The sequence below is a fragment of the Anthonomus grandis genome, chromosome 4 (genome assembly GCF_022605725.1).
Source record: "Anthonomus grandis grandis chromosome 4, icAntGran1.3, whole genome shotgun sequence".
NCBI classification, from domain to species: Eukaryota; Metazoa; Arthropoda; class Insecta; order Coleoptera; family Curculionidae; genus Anthonomus; species Anthonomus grandis.
Genome location: NC_065549.1, coordinates 29,978,976 through 29,995,586, shown reverse-complemented (window position 1 = coordinate 29,995,586; position 16,611 = coordinate 29,978,976). Strand labels below are relative to the sequence as shown.

Here is a 16,611-nt window from a genome sequence, read left to right as displayed (position 1 = left end):
GGCAACGCCGCATATTTTTAAAATGATTGTAAAAAGGCCTATTTTTTACAATGAAAATTAATGTTTTTTATTATTTAGAGTTGGTTTTATAGATACGTCGAGTTATATTGCATAATAATATTGCTAGGTATTTGTAAATAGTGGTATATGTTAGGTGTGCAGCAGATAAAAATTTTGATAAATCCGAAAGTGAAGACTATTCCGCCTAGATGAAAGAAATTTCATTTTAAAATGGCAACTAAGTATACCAATATTACTTAATTATAATATTTCTTTTTACCTTAATCCGAAATCTCACATTTAGCTATAATTAAAGCGTGTTCTACTTTTTTATTATTTTATATTAAAAAGTAATTCACTGGTATATTATTTTTTATTATTATATAATATTACCAAAAATATGGCCAAACAGGCACAAAAAGTTAGAAAGAACTACTTGGTGACGCATTAGCCGTAAAGTTACTTAGAGATTTTCATAATAATACACATTTTCTATATAATAAATTTTATTATATAGAAAATCTTATTTTGTAATGCTTAAGCATTATTTAAGTACAGTCTTATTCTTTTTTTTACGATAAACATCTTTATTAATTTACAATATCACATTCGAGTCGAGATAACTCGGGTTTGATAAGGGTTACGATGGCTTTTTCACTTTGTCATTTATCTGGTAAATATTGTTCCATGTTCTTAAGATGGTTGTAGAACATATCATCAGGTTGCCCCAGTCCGAGAACGATCCACGCGGTGAACGCTAGTAACGCACGCCATAGTGATAAGTGATTCCATGTCTTTAGCTCTGAGTAGGTTATCTACAATAAATTATTATAATAACCGAAATCTAGAAAACATTAAATAGCATGATAACAGAGATGAAAGGTGTGAAATATCTAATAGTATTAATAAAAGACAAATGTATTGAGGAGTAACCGTAATTAGAACCTAACCTCAGATTGCATCTAATGTAAATTAAATATTAAGTGCAGTGAATTAAAATTTTACTTTATTGTTATACGTGACTGGTTAATTTCTTTCTTGCAGGCGGAAATATCCATGCCTTAATATGCAACAGAAATCTATAAACTTATTAAAAGCCTAAAGTTAAAGAGGGAACCATATATAATGCCTTCCAATAATTGTGAGGCTCTCCCTTGGGTTTGAACATGAAAGAACAAATGCATTAAGGCCTTGTCCAAGTTCGATTTGGACAGAACCTCGTTTATTTGTAACTAGTTTCTATATCCCCTCCTCACAAGCATTTACAATATTTTCATTAATCTCGTCCGCTGCTTTTTTGACTTTCAATATGTTTCCAATTCTAGTGCTAGAAGTTAGATAAAGTACCGCTAATGTTTGTTTTACCTTTGAATTTTATAGCATGATGTTTTCTATTTCAACAATATTCAGTCAACCGAGCGCAAATATTTGAAAAATGCGAACCATTATATTTTGAAAACTGTAAGAAATGCTTATGATTTTCTTAGAAGAATCTATATATAAAATCGACAATGATTTGCCGAAGCAATATAATAGTTAATTTTGATATACATTTAGTTGGTATTTAACACTTTAACTGCCATGCCAAATTCAATGGAAGGGTCAAGTGCGCCAAGGTTATTTTTTTATAGAAAACTATTTAAAATGGCTCTGTAACACCCACTCATATGTTATAAATTTTAGTTTTATTATTATTATGCCCTTAGGGCTAGTGTATAAAATATATACACGTGGCGTAGAAGTGAAAAATTAAATATATATATATATATATATATATTTAATATATTATAATATATTTAATATTTAATATATTAAAATAATTTAATATTTAATATATATATATATATATATATATATATATATATATATATATATATATATATATATATATATATATATATATATATATATATTCTACGCCGCGTGTATACGGCGATATACAGGAAAAATCCTGTCTTTGCGAATCGCAAATATTCATTATTTTTGTCTGGAACGTGGTGCAGTGTTGTAGTTCTTGTGTCGCATATACCACATATGGTGTTTTTGTTGTTGAAATGGACACATACGAGGAAGAACAAGCTAGGTTGCGTAGAATGTGGGAGGAAGATTCTGATATGAGTGTGGATGAAAAAAGAAGGTATTATCGATTTCAAGGCGAAATTGTGCCTAAAGATGTTGCCTAAAAATAATACAATAATCGAAAAAAAAATAAATCAAAACTCGAAGCTAAGATCATTTTGTCATTGCCCCACGCCATGCTAAACGATATCCCATAAGAAATGCACGTAAAGCATGCTACTCGAGGATACACGCGGCAAAAATTTATTGAATGTATGTGTATACCAGAATATACACGTGGCGATATGGGACAATCTATGTAAAGTAATTTTTTAATATAATTTATAGGTGTGATTTACTGTAACCTCCAACGTCGGAAACATGCCGTTCTTAATTTCCACGATTTTTCAGGTTCTAACCTCAAATGCTATCTTTTCAAGAGTTATGTATACGGGATAATAACTAAAAAAACGATCAAAATAATTTTTATAATAAAGAGGGAAAATCACTACTACTAGCTAACTGAACATACAATGACGACCTGGATAGACCAATAGACACTACAGATTCAAGAGCCGCACCTGACTTGGGAATGATACGCTCACAGGCAAGCAGAGAAGGCAAAGAGAGAAATTAAAGGCCACTGTACGCACTTCTTCACACACACAACCGACTCTCATTGATGATTAGGCTCAGAATTTACTGGGTGTATATGCTTTATTTTGCCAGTCATTCGGGGCCTACCGTGAAACAGTGTTTAATTATTTTTAAAATTCCAGTATCCATAAACACTCACCACAAAGTCTTTAAAATGTTCATCTTCTAGTAGCTCTGTGTGGTTTCCATCCTCATTTCCAAGTAAACTGTGATTCCTATATGCGAGTAGTGACAGCTTTTCATCATACGGGGCAGTTGCTAGATGTACTGTTAAACATGTTACGTAGGCAATTATGACAAAGGAACATTTTTTATTTCTAAAAAATTCTGATAGGTCGTGTGGTTGATAATGGCCAATATCCATTCTAAAATATAAATTACTTTTTTTAAATGTTGTCTTAAAATTATGAATGTATCCTTAAAATATAATTGATAATTAATATATGAATGCTGAAAAGTATGCTGAAGATAAGTCGTTTTATTTAAACTTGTCTTAGTCCAAAATTTGCTAACAAGAATACAAGTTGCTGTATAAAGTTGAAAAATAAGGTGTCTTATAAATTCTTAAGTGGTTTAGTTGTACTTTTAAAGTGCACTACAAGGAGCTATTAAAAGAAGTTTTAAGTAATTTCCTTATATGCTACATGGTGAGTGTTATTTCTATATGCATATCTATTCGTACCCGAGGATGAAAAAAAGAGGGGCCAAAAGGCTCGAAAGCTATTTTTTTACTATGACTAATACTTTTTTAAAGTTTTTAGTTTTACTTTCCAAAATTTAAGCATGGACTACATCTTAAAATGTAGTTAAGCTTTAGTTTTATTATATTTATTATTTTTATCAAGATGACATCTCTCAACATCCCCGGCACTTAGGTTACTTATCTGATTATTTGAAGTTAAATAAAATATTAAATACTTGGGAGCACAATCAAAGATTTCAAATTGGAGATCATTTCATCGATATTGATCAACTATTATGGTACTGTTGACAGCAATATATTTTTTAGGGTAATTTAGAGTTATCTAAAAACGATTGTTTTCATTATACAGAATAAAAAAAGAGTAAGAATGTTTTATAGATATTATTTATAGGTTTATAGTCCCTAGACAACAAAATTATCCTGATACGTCTCTATAGCTTATCTACTGATGTTTGAAACTAAAAATTATTTAAATTATACTAATAATGTTAAAAGCTATTTAAATAAACAGTATTTTTGGAGGTAGGTAGTGTTCTTTTTAGGGACGTATACCTATAAAGGAAGGGTTTATAGGAAATATTCTTAGTTAAACTCTCTTTGCTTTTCTTTTCTTGCAATCTGGTACATTATCCACATAGTCTCTAGAACACTCTGTAGAGCGTGATGCTCTAATTTTATTAGTTTATTAGAAATGATAGTGCTCTTTGTATATTTCTAACAACTGGTAATCCCGGGAACCGTATATTAATAAACTATAGAATTAATTTTATATTAAAATTCTATTTGAGGTAATTAAACTGTGATATATTTACGAGTAATGTAAGACTGGTATCTTTTTGGTCCCAAATTTTATATAATAGTTTAAAAATGTTTAGGTTTAATATTCTAGTTATTTATTTTTCCATATAAATTTCGTATGATCTTCCGAGGCTTGATAATTATTTTTAGAAAGATATGTGCAATGTTGAAATTATATAATATAATGAGTCAGATATGTTTTAACCGGTCTATCCATATCAAATATGACGTATTTTTTTATAAAACGTTATCACCAAACATCATCATGTTGCATGGAAACTTACCTGTCAAAAACTGATATGATGCATAATACGCATAAGGCAAAAAATAGGCCTACATAGACATCACTATAATAAGAATAATGAATAAGAAATGCATGGTCCTGAGTCTGAAGGTTGCAGATAATGTAGAGCCAGTGACCTAGTCCTAAACCTCCTAATAATCCATGACACAATGTAGAAAATCGCATCCAACATCTTTGAAATAATATTGCTATTTCTACAGGATAACGGGAAGAAAACCTAAAAAAAATGTGTTTTTTAAGCATCTACAATTAATTTTGGCAATATTATTAATTTTTTTCTTAAATGAATTCTATACGTGGTATTTATCTTAGTTTTCATTTTTATAATTAAAAATTTTTTAGCAAGTATTTGTTTTGAACTGCTATAAGCATAAACCTAACTGTCAACGGCATTTGGTCGGCAGAAGAATTTGGAGGCAACTTATCTACAAAATATAGGGCTATGCACTTTTGAGTTAAAAGCAATAGCGAAAGTAATGCTTGAGAAGAAAAATCTTTCAGCAAAATAAACCTATTGACAAACCAATAAAAAAACCGCAAAAGAGGCTGCAAAATGACTAATGTTATGTGAGAAGTCTTCTAAAAAAATACGTGCTAACGTTGTATTAAAACCATGTTAGAAAAGATACTCATACAGCATGCATAGCTCTTGGGAGCTGCTACCCTTACGCATTTACGAACCCAGGACGTTTGCAAAAAATATTTTAAAAAAATGTGCGTTGATATAAACAAAAATATATACAAATATTTATACATACCTTCTATCTAAATTACTTATAGAGTCTAAATCTTGAGCGCTTTGACGGTTCAGGGGTACCGCGTGGTGCCTATTAGTTTCTTCAAATCTTGATTTTTTTTGCACGTAAATTTTGTCCGACCCTCGGGGACTTTTCTTCATTTTCTCTGCCTTATTACCAAAATCTTCAAGTGTATTTTCAAAAACGTCATCTTGAAGTTCTTCCAAAGCTAAGGTTATGTCGGTTTTAAGCTGATGTTCCTCTTCTCTGAAAAATGAAGTGACGCTCAAGTATAAAGCAAATATTCAAATCTTATCGAAACTGTTTTAATAAGTTATTACTAAACGTACCTAATTAAAACGTTAAGGTTATTCAAATTTATTTTTAGCAATAAATTCCAAACAAAACATGCATAAAATCTTAAAATATACCTAGGTCTATTCTTGTGTTTCCTTTTGGTTGTATTTCCAGCAGATCCAGGAGAAAGATCTCTTCGTTTCTTCTTGCTTTTCTTTTTTTCTTTGGGTATCATCATTTCTCTGCTATCTCCGATTCCAGCTTCCGATTCGCCGTACCGCTTCTTTCGAGATTTAGATTTCTTGCTCGAACCATTTATTATTTCTTCCGGGTCTCTTGAACTGTAAAGATCTTGTATGGCGTTGTACGCGTTACGTTCTTCTACCTCCATTTGGGAATATTCCTTACGTTTACGGTAGTGCTTTTTTTCTTCTGGACTTAACAACTCCAAGTTGCCTTTTAAGCATTAGAAATGTAAATATTAGATGCTATGCCTATTTTAACAGTTTTTATACTATATGCACTTAATTTGCTTTCTTGGATATTATTTTTATTTTATATTTATTATTATTTCTTGGATATTATCAATTTACGTTGATAATTTTCAAAAAAAATCAGGTTAAAATAGCCAAATATCATTAAATTACATAAGGAAAATATGCTTAAAATAGGAACTAAAAAAATACCCAATATTTACCTGATAGTTCTTCGGGCATTTTTTCATCTTCGTAGAAGCTTAAACTTTGGGGTCTTGATTCAGTAAAATGCGAGTGTTTATTTTGGTCTCGTTTTATTTCAGTTTCTATCAAAGACAGAATTTTTGAATTAATCTGGCTTTCCCCATCCACTGAAATTTCTCTACTAGGTGTGTGTATAACTAAAAATGAAATAAAATAGTACCTTATCTAAGTCTGAGAAAATAATTCATTAAAATTTTAACCCTTTTTGCATTTTAAGCAGTGCAAAAATGGAAGATTTTATCTATTATTTTTTTGATTTCGGAATTTTGCATTATTATACGGATCTAATGCCAAATGACCAAATTTTAAAAAGTTACAGATTTAGTATGTTTAATACGATGCCATCTTATTTTATTTATCCTTTCGAAGTACTAAATAGTATTTCTTTATTATAAAGTGAGGCTCTAAATTGCCTCCCCCCACTCTTATCTTTTGAATCCGTTTATACAAAAATTTGAAGTTTGGCACACATCATTAGCAACCTAAATACTAATTTTCGGTCCCTAGCTCATTTTTCAAAATTTCAAATATTAAAATTAAATAGAAAGGGAGGTCATGCGATAAATCGTTTGAAAGTTCCTACTGAATGCTTTATGGTCCTAGAATATTAATTTTAATTTAATTTAATTACCCCTAGCAAAATGGCAGCCTTTCAAAATCTTATTTTTCGCATTTACATTTACACCTGCTCAGGTGTAATTTGTTTGTAGGTTTGTTGTTATTACAGATATACAGGGTGTCCCAACTATTTATACACTATTTTTTTTGCCTCTGTATATGATATGAAAAATAAGTTAAGTCTTTGTTTGGAAATACTAATTTTGTTGACAGTATTGATAAATTTGCAGAGGGTCTCAAAAACAAAGTTTTCATTGTCAAGTAATTTTTTTTTAATGGAACGCCCTGTATATTTTACCAAATATTTACTCTTTATTCAATTCCACATCAAAAATATATAATACACTATACGTCAAATACTGATGGTTTTTGAGACAAATTCCTCTAGCAGAACGATGTAATATGTGGCTTCAAAAAGGTGGTGCTCCAGCTCATAGTTCGCAGATTGTATCAAATTTCCTTGACAACAGATTTGGTACTGTATCAGAAAGAGAGTCAGGTGGCCAGCCGATCCCCTGAATTAACACCGCTAGATTCTTTTTTGTGGGGATATTTAAATATTTTTATTGTGGGGACAAGTTTACACTGAAGAGCTAAGAAATTTGGGGGATTTAAAAATTAAAATAACACGTGCTTGTAGAGTAATTCCGGAAGAAATAATAAGAAGCGCCCATACCACTGAGCTAATAAAAAGGTATGAACTCTGTCAAACCGAGAACAGTCAGCAGTTTGAATATTTACTATAAGTTCTTTTAAATTATTTTAATTTTTACAATCGTTTTTAACTCTTTTAATAGTTAATTGAATAAAAATTAAATAATATTATCATAATAAGGAATTATCTCAAAAACCATCAATATTTTACATATAGTGTATTATATATTTTTTATGTAGAATTAAATAAAAAGGAACAATTTGGTAAAATATTGTGCGCTTCATTTAAAAAAAAACTTACTTAAAAATGAAAACTTTGTTTTTGAGTCACTCTGTAGATTTGAAAAAAGATCATGGGTAAATAGAGGTGGAACACAATAGATTCATTATACCTCGTTTTCATCATGCATTTTTTAAGAACAGTTTCTCCTACATCGCTTCGTCTACCTCGAACTCGCTTATTGAAAACTTTAAGAAGATAAGCCTATTGAAGTTTAAGAAATGTATTATTTTTTTTTTCTATAGTATTCACTAGTTACTACTTGCTATGTGTGTTATTTTTTTCTTATTATTTAAATATATTATATATATATATATATATATATATATATATATATATTTAAATATATATATATATATATATATATATATATATATATATATATATACAGTGCATCCCAAAAGTTATCTCTAAAATCATTTAATCGTTATTAATTCTCCAACACAGCTACCAACTAGGCCAAATACACCTGACGATAGTCGACCTCGGCTTCTCTTTATTGGTGGAAATTGTAGCAGAGTGTTCCTAAAACATTTACGTTTAAAGTTTGAAGCTTACTACAAGGTCCAGTGTTTCCTGAAGCCGGGCAGTTCAAGCAGTGAGGTGATTAGGACAGCATCAAATTTAGTTAAGGACTTTACGAAAGAAGATTTTTTAATAGTAATGTTAAATGGAATTTGTTCTTCATCTGATGTTTTAAAAAATTTAATTCAAAATCATGTTGATACAAACACTTTAGTGATGACAAGCCCTTATACTTATTTAAACCATAATGTTATCTATAATAGTAATAAGGCCCTTTATCGTACTTTTCATGAGAATAATATTAATCTGTGTGGGATTTTGGAGTCTAATCACGCCAGTAACTTTGGTTCAGACTTGGCATCATTATTACATGCACATATTTTCAAATATTTTAAAATTAATATTTCATCGAATAAATTGTCTTTGAATCATCAAATTAATGAGTCTGAACTAGTTACTGATCGTGAATTGGATTCTTCTTTTTTATAGACATGTCCACGAAAGTTGAGTCTCATTCATGTTCATATTCTACTAGTAAAATTGAAATTAACTCTTCGAAAAACTTAAGTATCTTTATTCTTAATATACAATCCCTAAGAAACAAGATGGATGAGCTTCATCTTTTGCTGGACACATGTAATTTTCCTGATATTGTACTTCTGACTGAGCACTGGTTGAGGCCTAGTGAATGTTTTTTAATATCTGATTATCTTCCTATATCAAATTTTTGTCGTCAACAATCTATACATGGAGGAACCATGATCTTGGCTAGGCAAACAATTGAAACGATTTTTTGTAATATTGATAAGTATGATAATCTTCTGTTAGAGAATGTTTTTGAATTCTCTCTTTCTTTTTGTAAGCGTTTTAATTTATATATTCTTTGTGTTTATAGGCCACCTACAGGAGATATTGCTATGTTTCTGGACAAACTTGATTCTATTTTATCCCAGTTGTCCCTACACTCTAAGGTTGTATTGGCTGGTGACTTTAATATCAACTACACTGATGAAACCTTGCCACGTACTTCTCTTTTAAGTATTTTAAATTCTTACGACTTGAAAATGCACGTTTTTTCTCCCACACGAATAACTTCTTCATCTGCAACTACAATTGACTATTTCTGTACAAATTTTGATGACGTTTTATGCACAGTACTCCCATCTGGTATTTCCGACCATGAAGCTATTCTTGCTAAAATGCCATATAATACTGTATCATCTTCATCTCATTATATGGGAAGAATTTTCAGCAGGAGAAATTTCAATGCTTTTTCTGCTGCTACAGCTTCGGTAAATTGGAATGCACTTGAAACGGCTTCTGACCCACTTACTTTATTTTTTCAAGTTCTGTGTGATAAGATCAATTAGTGCTTTCCTAAAATGAGGCTTAAAACTAAGAAACGAAAACCATGGGTTACAAGAGGCCTTAAAATTTCTGCTAAAAACCTCCGTTTTTTGACTAAATTGTGCAAATATACCACAAATGAAAATATCCTTGTATATCATCAGAAATACCGTAGTCTGTACAGAAAGACAATTAAAGCAGCAAAATCTAATTATTATAGGGATCGCTTAAATATGTCATCAAATAGGCAGAGAGAGTGTTGGTCGATTATTAATGATTTTAGACATTGCCATAGAAAAGTATCGGAACCGGAGTTAAGACCTGACATTTTAAACGACTATTATTGTGATATACCTAATATCTTGCTCAAGGGCATTCGTAGTAACATTGATCCCTTACACTATCTTCAACAAGTGTCGGTTGAGCATTCATTTTTCTTTCATCCTGTCGAACTTACCGAAGTAAAAAATGAAATCAAACGCCTAAAGAACCATAAATCATCTGGAGCTGATGGGATATCTTCGAGGTTGTTACTCTTTTTGCCTGATTCAGCCTTAAATGCTTTAGTTTCTGTCATAAACAATTCTTTACATAATGGCATTTTTCCTTCATGTTTAAAAGAGGCAGTGGTTATCCCTCTTCATAAGGGTGGAGATTTGGATCAGCCTTGTAATTTCCGTCCCATTTCTATTTTGTCTACCCTCTCTAAGATAGTTGAAAAACTTGCAAAAAGCAGAATTTTGTCCTTTTTACATCATAATGGCATTTTGTCTGCAAATCAGTTTGGATTTCAAGCCGGTAAAGGGACTCATGATGCTGTTTTTAGCTTTTTGGAGAGCGTCTATGTGTCCTTGAATTCTGGAGAGTCATCGGCGGCAGTGTTTTGTGATCTATCCAAAGCATTTGACTGTGTGGATCATGGAATACTGTTATCTAAACTCGATAAAGATGGTTTTAGAGGCGTAGCATTGCGATGGCTTGAGTCCTATCTATCAAATCGTACTCAGAAGATTTCAGTGTCTGGGCGTTTGTCTGCTTCTAGATCCCTAAAATGCGGCGTTCCCCAGGGTTCAGTGTTGGGACCACTGTTATTTTTACTGTATGTGGATGACTTGAGTTCATTGAAACTGCAGGGCAAGGTGGTTCAGTTTGCTGATGATACCACCATACTATGGAGCCATAAAAATTCTGACTATATTAAGACTTGTATCCTTGAAGACCTTCAGATTTTATCAGGGTGGTGTGCTTCCAACAGGCTCGTGTTTAATGTAAGAAAGACGTCTATTATGGGGTTTAAGTGCGATGTTCAGGGTCTGATGTTTGACGAAAATTCCCTCTTGCAGAATAAAGAGTGCTGCAAGTTCCTAGGAATTACCATTGATGGTCGCCTTCGGTTTGAAGATCATATTTTACATTTAGCTGGGAAATTATCTTCCGGATGTTTCGCAGTAAGAATGGCAAAACAAGAGCTGGGAGGGGTGGTTGCACGTTCAGTGTACTTTTCACTTATTGAATCTCATATTCGGTATGGCTTGCCTTTTTGGGGTTTAACCAATAAGGGGCTACTTAACATTATCTTTGTTATTCAAAAAAAAGCAGTTAGATACCTGTGTTCTGCTAAGTTAAGAGATTCTTGCAAACCCCTCTTCATTTCTGAAAAAATCCTTTTTTCACTCTTTATCTTAGAAACAGCTGCTCTTATTCACAAAATTCCCAAACTACCCTCTGACACTGGCCATTTGACTCGTCGTGTAAATGATGTTCCCCTACCTATTCCTACGTCTTCCCTTACCAAAAACTCATTAATTTACATAAGTAAAAAAATTTACAATCATGTTCCTCTGTGTGTTAGACATATATCGGATGTTAAGAAATTTAAGAGAGAATTAAAGTCGCTTTTATTGGCTAAGGCATATTATAACCTGGATGACTTTTTTAATGATAGGTTTTAACCTTGGACATGTTGGAAAGTTTTCTTTTTTTCCTTTTTTCTTCTCTAGTTTTGTCAACAAGTTTACCTTTATTTAGTAATTGATTGTTTTATTTAGTTATCTTTAATTTAAGTATGTTCAAAAAGTTTTGTCTTCTTGTGTTTAATTTTGTTCATTGTTTTGTCAATTTTTGAAATTGTATTTGTGTTTTGTTTTTTTAGCTTGTAGGATGCTTGTACACAAGATTATTCTTACGTAATATAGCACATTTTCTTTCTTTCTTTCTTTCATTTAAGATTTAGAGGTGTGTTCGAAAAAAAATGCTCAGACCCGTCGATTTTTATTTCAAGTTGCGCATTTTTGTACGTAAGTTTGTATATACAGGGTTGCTCAAAAATAAATTACGACCATCAACTTCATTTTTTCAAATGAAAGCACCTTTTTTATTTCATTTTTGAATTTCGCGTGGAGCTCTACGTATGTTTCATGCATCATGTCCTATACCTAAAGTCAACAGTAATCGAAAAAAAGACGACCAAACATTATTATTGAAGTTCACCTTATCTCTGAGAATTTTTATACAGAGCAAAATTCCATTAATGCCTGTTTTTTTATCGTTGGCTGGTGACCATGTATTTTCATAGAAACTGTATGACAGTTGTACGCCAAACAGATATTGTCAAGTGTGAAGTGTACGAGCAAAGTTGCGGTTTTCACAATGGTAAAGTTAACGGAACGAGAAAAAATAGAAATTCTGTGCATGGTTGGGTTTGGTGATGGAACACGTAGCCACGTTCTGTTTGAATGGTAGTGTGAACAGACAAAATTGTCGATATTGGGCAACAGAAAATCCGCATTGGATGATGGAGGTAAACACCCAGTACCCTCAAAAACTAAATGTGTGGTGTGGAATAGTGCGCGGAAGAGTAATAGGTCCCTTTTTCTTTGAACAGACTTTAACGGGACAAGTGTATCTCGATTTTATCCAACTTGAATTAGTTCCAGCATTACTAGCTTTATTTCCAAATCCATTGGACCCAGACTATCCTGATGAAGAACTAATTTTCCAACAAGATGGCGCTCCTCCGCACTATGCTGCCACTGTGCGTACATTTTTGGATGAAACCTTTCCCAATCAGTGGATAGGAAGGAGAGGACCCATCGAATGGCCTGATAGGTCGCCTGACCTAACACCAATGGACTTTTTTTTGTGGGGATACCTCAAGTCGAAGGTATTTGTTAATAGACCAAATAACTTAGACGACTTGAAAGAGAGAATTCGCAGAGAAGTGCGCGCCATAACTCCGAAAATGATTGAAAATGTGCAACGAGACTTTATTGATCGCCTTGGATATTGTCAAGCCGTGAATGGCAACAATTTTGAACATTTAACTTAATTTTTTTCTTTTTTTATTTGTTAAATGAATCGACTTTTTTTCGATAACTGTTGACTTTAGGTATAGGACATGATGCATGAAACATGCGTAGAATTCCACGCGAAATTCAAAGATGAAATAAAAAAAGGTTGTTTTATTTGAAAAAATGAAGTTGATGGTCTTAATTAATTTTTGAACAACCCTGCATATACAAACTTCACGTACAAAAATGCGCAACTTGAAATAAAAATCGACGGGTCCGAGCGTTTTTTTTTCGAGCACACCTCTGAATTTTAAATGAATTTAGACATAACTTTTGGGATGCACTGTATATTAAATATATTTATTGTTTTAAATTTATGTCATGAATATTACTTATCTATTTAATATTTTATTTTATAAGAGTTACTGCATGTTTAATTTTAATTTTTCTCTTTTTTTATTATGTTCCTCTAATATCTGATTTAGTTAACGGTTAAGTAGAGTAGCTACGTAAAGCTAAACTTTTCGCCATTTTTTGTCAAACATCTATGTTTACAAGGATAAAGACATATTGATTATTATTATTATTCTTAAAATTCAACTTTCAAGACATTGCCATTTTGCTTTGGATTCAAGTAGTGATGCAATACGCTGGGCTCGTAAAATATTCAATAGTATTTTGGAGAGAATAGTTCAGGAATGTCATGCAATATCCAGATAAACATTTGTAAATGTACGTGAAGCATTTGAAAGTAGGCTTTGTTAATGTCTTCACATTAACGGAAATAATTTTTCACATTTAATTAAATACTCATAAAAACTTTTAAAAATGTGTTTCTATTTATTGTTTTCCTTGACAACCAGAGAAGAATTTTTTGAAATGTTGCCTTCTACGGTGGTATCTTTGGAAAGCATTTTTCAAGAGCTTCAAAATGACTTATCACTCGACCCTCCTTTCTATTTAAGACTTAAAATAGAAGTTCAGACTTTAAATAGAAAGGAGGACTAGGAATGTATCTCACTCAGTCCAAGGGGTTGCGGATAAGGCTGAGATATGCTTGATTTTGTCCCCTTTCGTTTTATAGAAACCGTTTTCAGCGTTTTTTATTCACTTTTTCGTTCCTAATATATGGTAATTTCAAGTTTTTAAATAGTCACGTATGTTAGTATTATAATTGTGCATTACTATTTCTATCAGGAGCAACAAGATTTCTTAAGGTGCAGCCAATCTAATAAGAGTCTTTGAGCAGAAATGGCCAAATAGCACAAATCGCCTCTGTCATTTATAAGTGAGATGCATCAGATGCACTTTTCAAATCTTCTGCATTTCTTGAACTGTCATATTGTTTAGTTGAGTAAAAACTACTGAACTTCTAATATCTTGCGTGATTTATGGCAGTAGCTAAGCCGCTTTTATGTAAAAATTACAGTTAAAGTTTGTAACTTAGATGCTGCCGTAGATGCTGCCTCATTAAAAAAAAGTTAATTATGGCTTACCAATATATCATTTTAAAAATATTATTGAATACTTTACGCGGTCAGCATATTATATCACTACTTGATCAAAACAAAATGGCGATGTCTTAAAAGTTGCATTTTAATAATAATAATAATAATAAGAAATATATTTATTCTTGTAAATATATAATGTTTGACTAAAAATGTTGAAGTATAGCTTTACGTAGTTACTCTATCTAAGTCTTACATAGAAAAACATGATAAAAAAGAGAAAAATGAAAATTAAGTTAAAACTAACATGCAATAACACTTTATAAAATATTAAATAGGTAAGGATAAATTCCTCTTCTAAAGATAAATTTCCGCATATGTTTCTCTGATTTTCTAATTCCCGCACCATGAGTGGTTCAATAGACCGATGTAGTATTTCAGCATTCATGTCTCCATTTAAATTTTCAGGTATAAATTTTGGGACGATAATACCATACAGAAACTGTTTTCAGGGTTTTTTTATTCGGTTTTTCGTTCCATTAGAAGCTTTTAAATTGTCATTGTTAATAATTACTGCAACCCAGATAGGACAGCTTACATAAGCCTACATAAAAAACTAAAAAAGTAACTTAAACCTTTAAAAGGTGATAACTTCATAGACATCATAGACACAAATGGAAAAATTATCATTGACAAACGTTATCTGAAAACCAGGTGGAAGTGATACTTAAAAAAGCTTTTTAAAAAATCTCTATGTCTTTTCTGACTTATTGTATGGCGTAGAATCCTGGACCCTCACAGAAGCCGCAACTAAAATTCTGAAACCATTTGAGATATGGCCATATTATACACTTAGAATACCATGGATAGCTAACATTACAAATACAGAAGTGCCAAGAAGAGCGAGAAAGTGCTAATAAGATCTAGAAGTTATGTAGACCATTAAAAATAGAAAACTAGAATACTTGGGGAATGTTATGAGAAATAGAGTTCGATACTTCCTACTGCAAACCATAATGCAGGGAAAGATATTCGGTAAAAGAAATAAAAAGACAAGAATGTAAAATATAATACTTATATACATCCAATTTTTAGCACCAATAACTGTTTGGCCAAATAGATGGTACTTTGCTGAAAAGACAGAGTTCATTTTATAGGTGAACACTTTCAAAACGAATTTAACCCTCATTAACACATTAGAAATTGTATATTTTAATCATATTCTCATACTCAGTAAATAACGAAAGTCGAAGTTTACATCGATAAAATATAAATAAATATATTTTAATACAAAAACGATTTCTATGATTTATCATAAAAACTGTAAGCTTATTAAAAAATTTAATGGAAAAGCTTATTAAAAACTTACCACTATAATTTTCATTTTTGTCACTTTTTGGTACATCCACATCGTCCGAATTGGCGTAATCATTGTCAGAACTCGTAGTGGACTTAATTTGTTTATGCACTTGAACCACAATTTCCTGTTTCATATTTTCAGCCCTTTGTTTGTGTTTTCTGGGCCTTGGAGAAAGCTTGATAGCAGTGCTCATTGTGAAAACCCACGCGCTACTGGTATTGATCGAGCCCTCCGCGTTACGTCGTCGTCGCTTTTTTTGAATGCATGTATTTACATGTTTCTATAGATTACCCTTACTGTAATGCCTTAAGTTTCGCGTATTTTAATTCAAGTATGTATTTTTTTACTACCTAATTAAGGCCATAAGATTTTTGACCTATTCGAAAGAATTAGGAATTTTAAAGGAATGCTTATATGCGTCAGATGAAAGCCGAAGAGTTTGTGAAAATTTTGCGGTAAAACTGCGCATGTTTGTGCCACTTTCAGAATAACCAGGGTCGAGAATTACTTGTTGAATAAAGGTCGTTTAAAATTTGACGTTTGACCTTTTGATTTGCGGTTTTCCAGTAATTCTTATATACAGGATAAAAAATAAGAATTTGATTTATAAACGGATCATGGGGCAAACGAAACTGAATTTCAAGAATAACAGCATACTGTTCGAATAATTGTATTAACAGGGAAAACATAAAGCGACTACAATTTAATGAAAATACCTATAAATTAATGTAAAAGTTCGTCTGAAAGTCTAGTGCATTAGAACTCTACTAAGAACTGATGTATCCTAGTTGCTGA

The 16,611-nt window shown here is 31.6% G+C and overlaps 1 protein-coding gene across 1 annotated transcript; it reads right to left on the bottom strand.

Moving 5' to 3' along the window:
* Positions 1 to 488: 488 nt before the first annotated feature.
* Positions 489 to 16,236, bottom strand: LOC126735429 (uncharacterized). The gene is made up of 7 exons (XM_050439413.1): positions 15,826 to 16,236; positions 6,252 to 6,431; positions 5,689 to 6,010; positions 5,279 to 5,524; positions 4,501 to 4,737; positions 2,855 to 3,080; positions 489 to 815 (listed from the first exon to the last, which is right to left on the bottom strand). Exons 1-7 carry the CDS (start codon positions 16,007 to 16,009, stop codon positions 663 to 665), a joined length of 1,548 nt encoding a protein of 515 aa, XP_050295370.1. The 5' UTR covers positions 16,010 to 16,236; the 3' UTR covers positions 489 to 662.
* Positions 16,237 to 16,611: the final 375 nt, after the last annotated feature.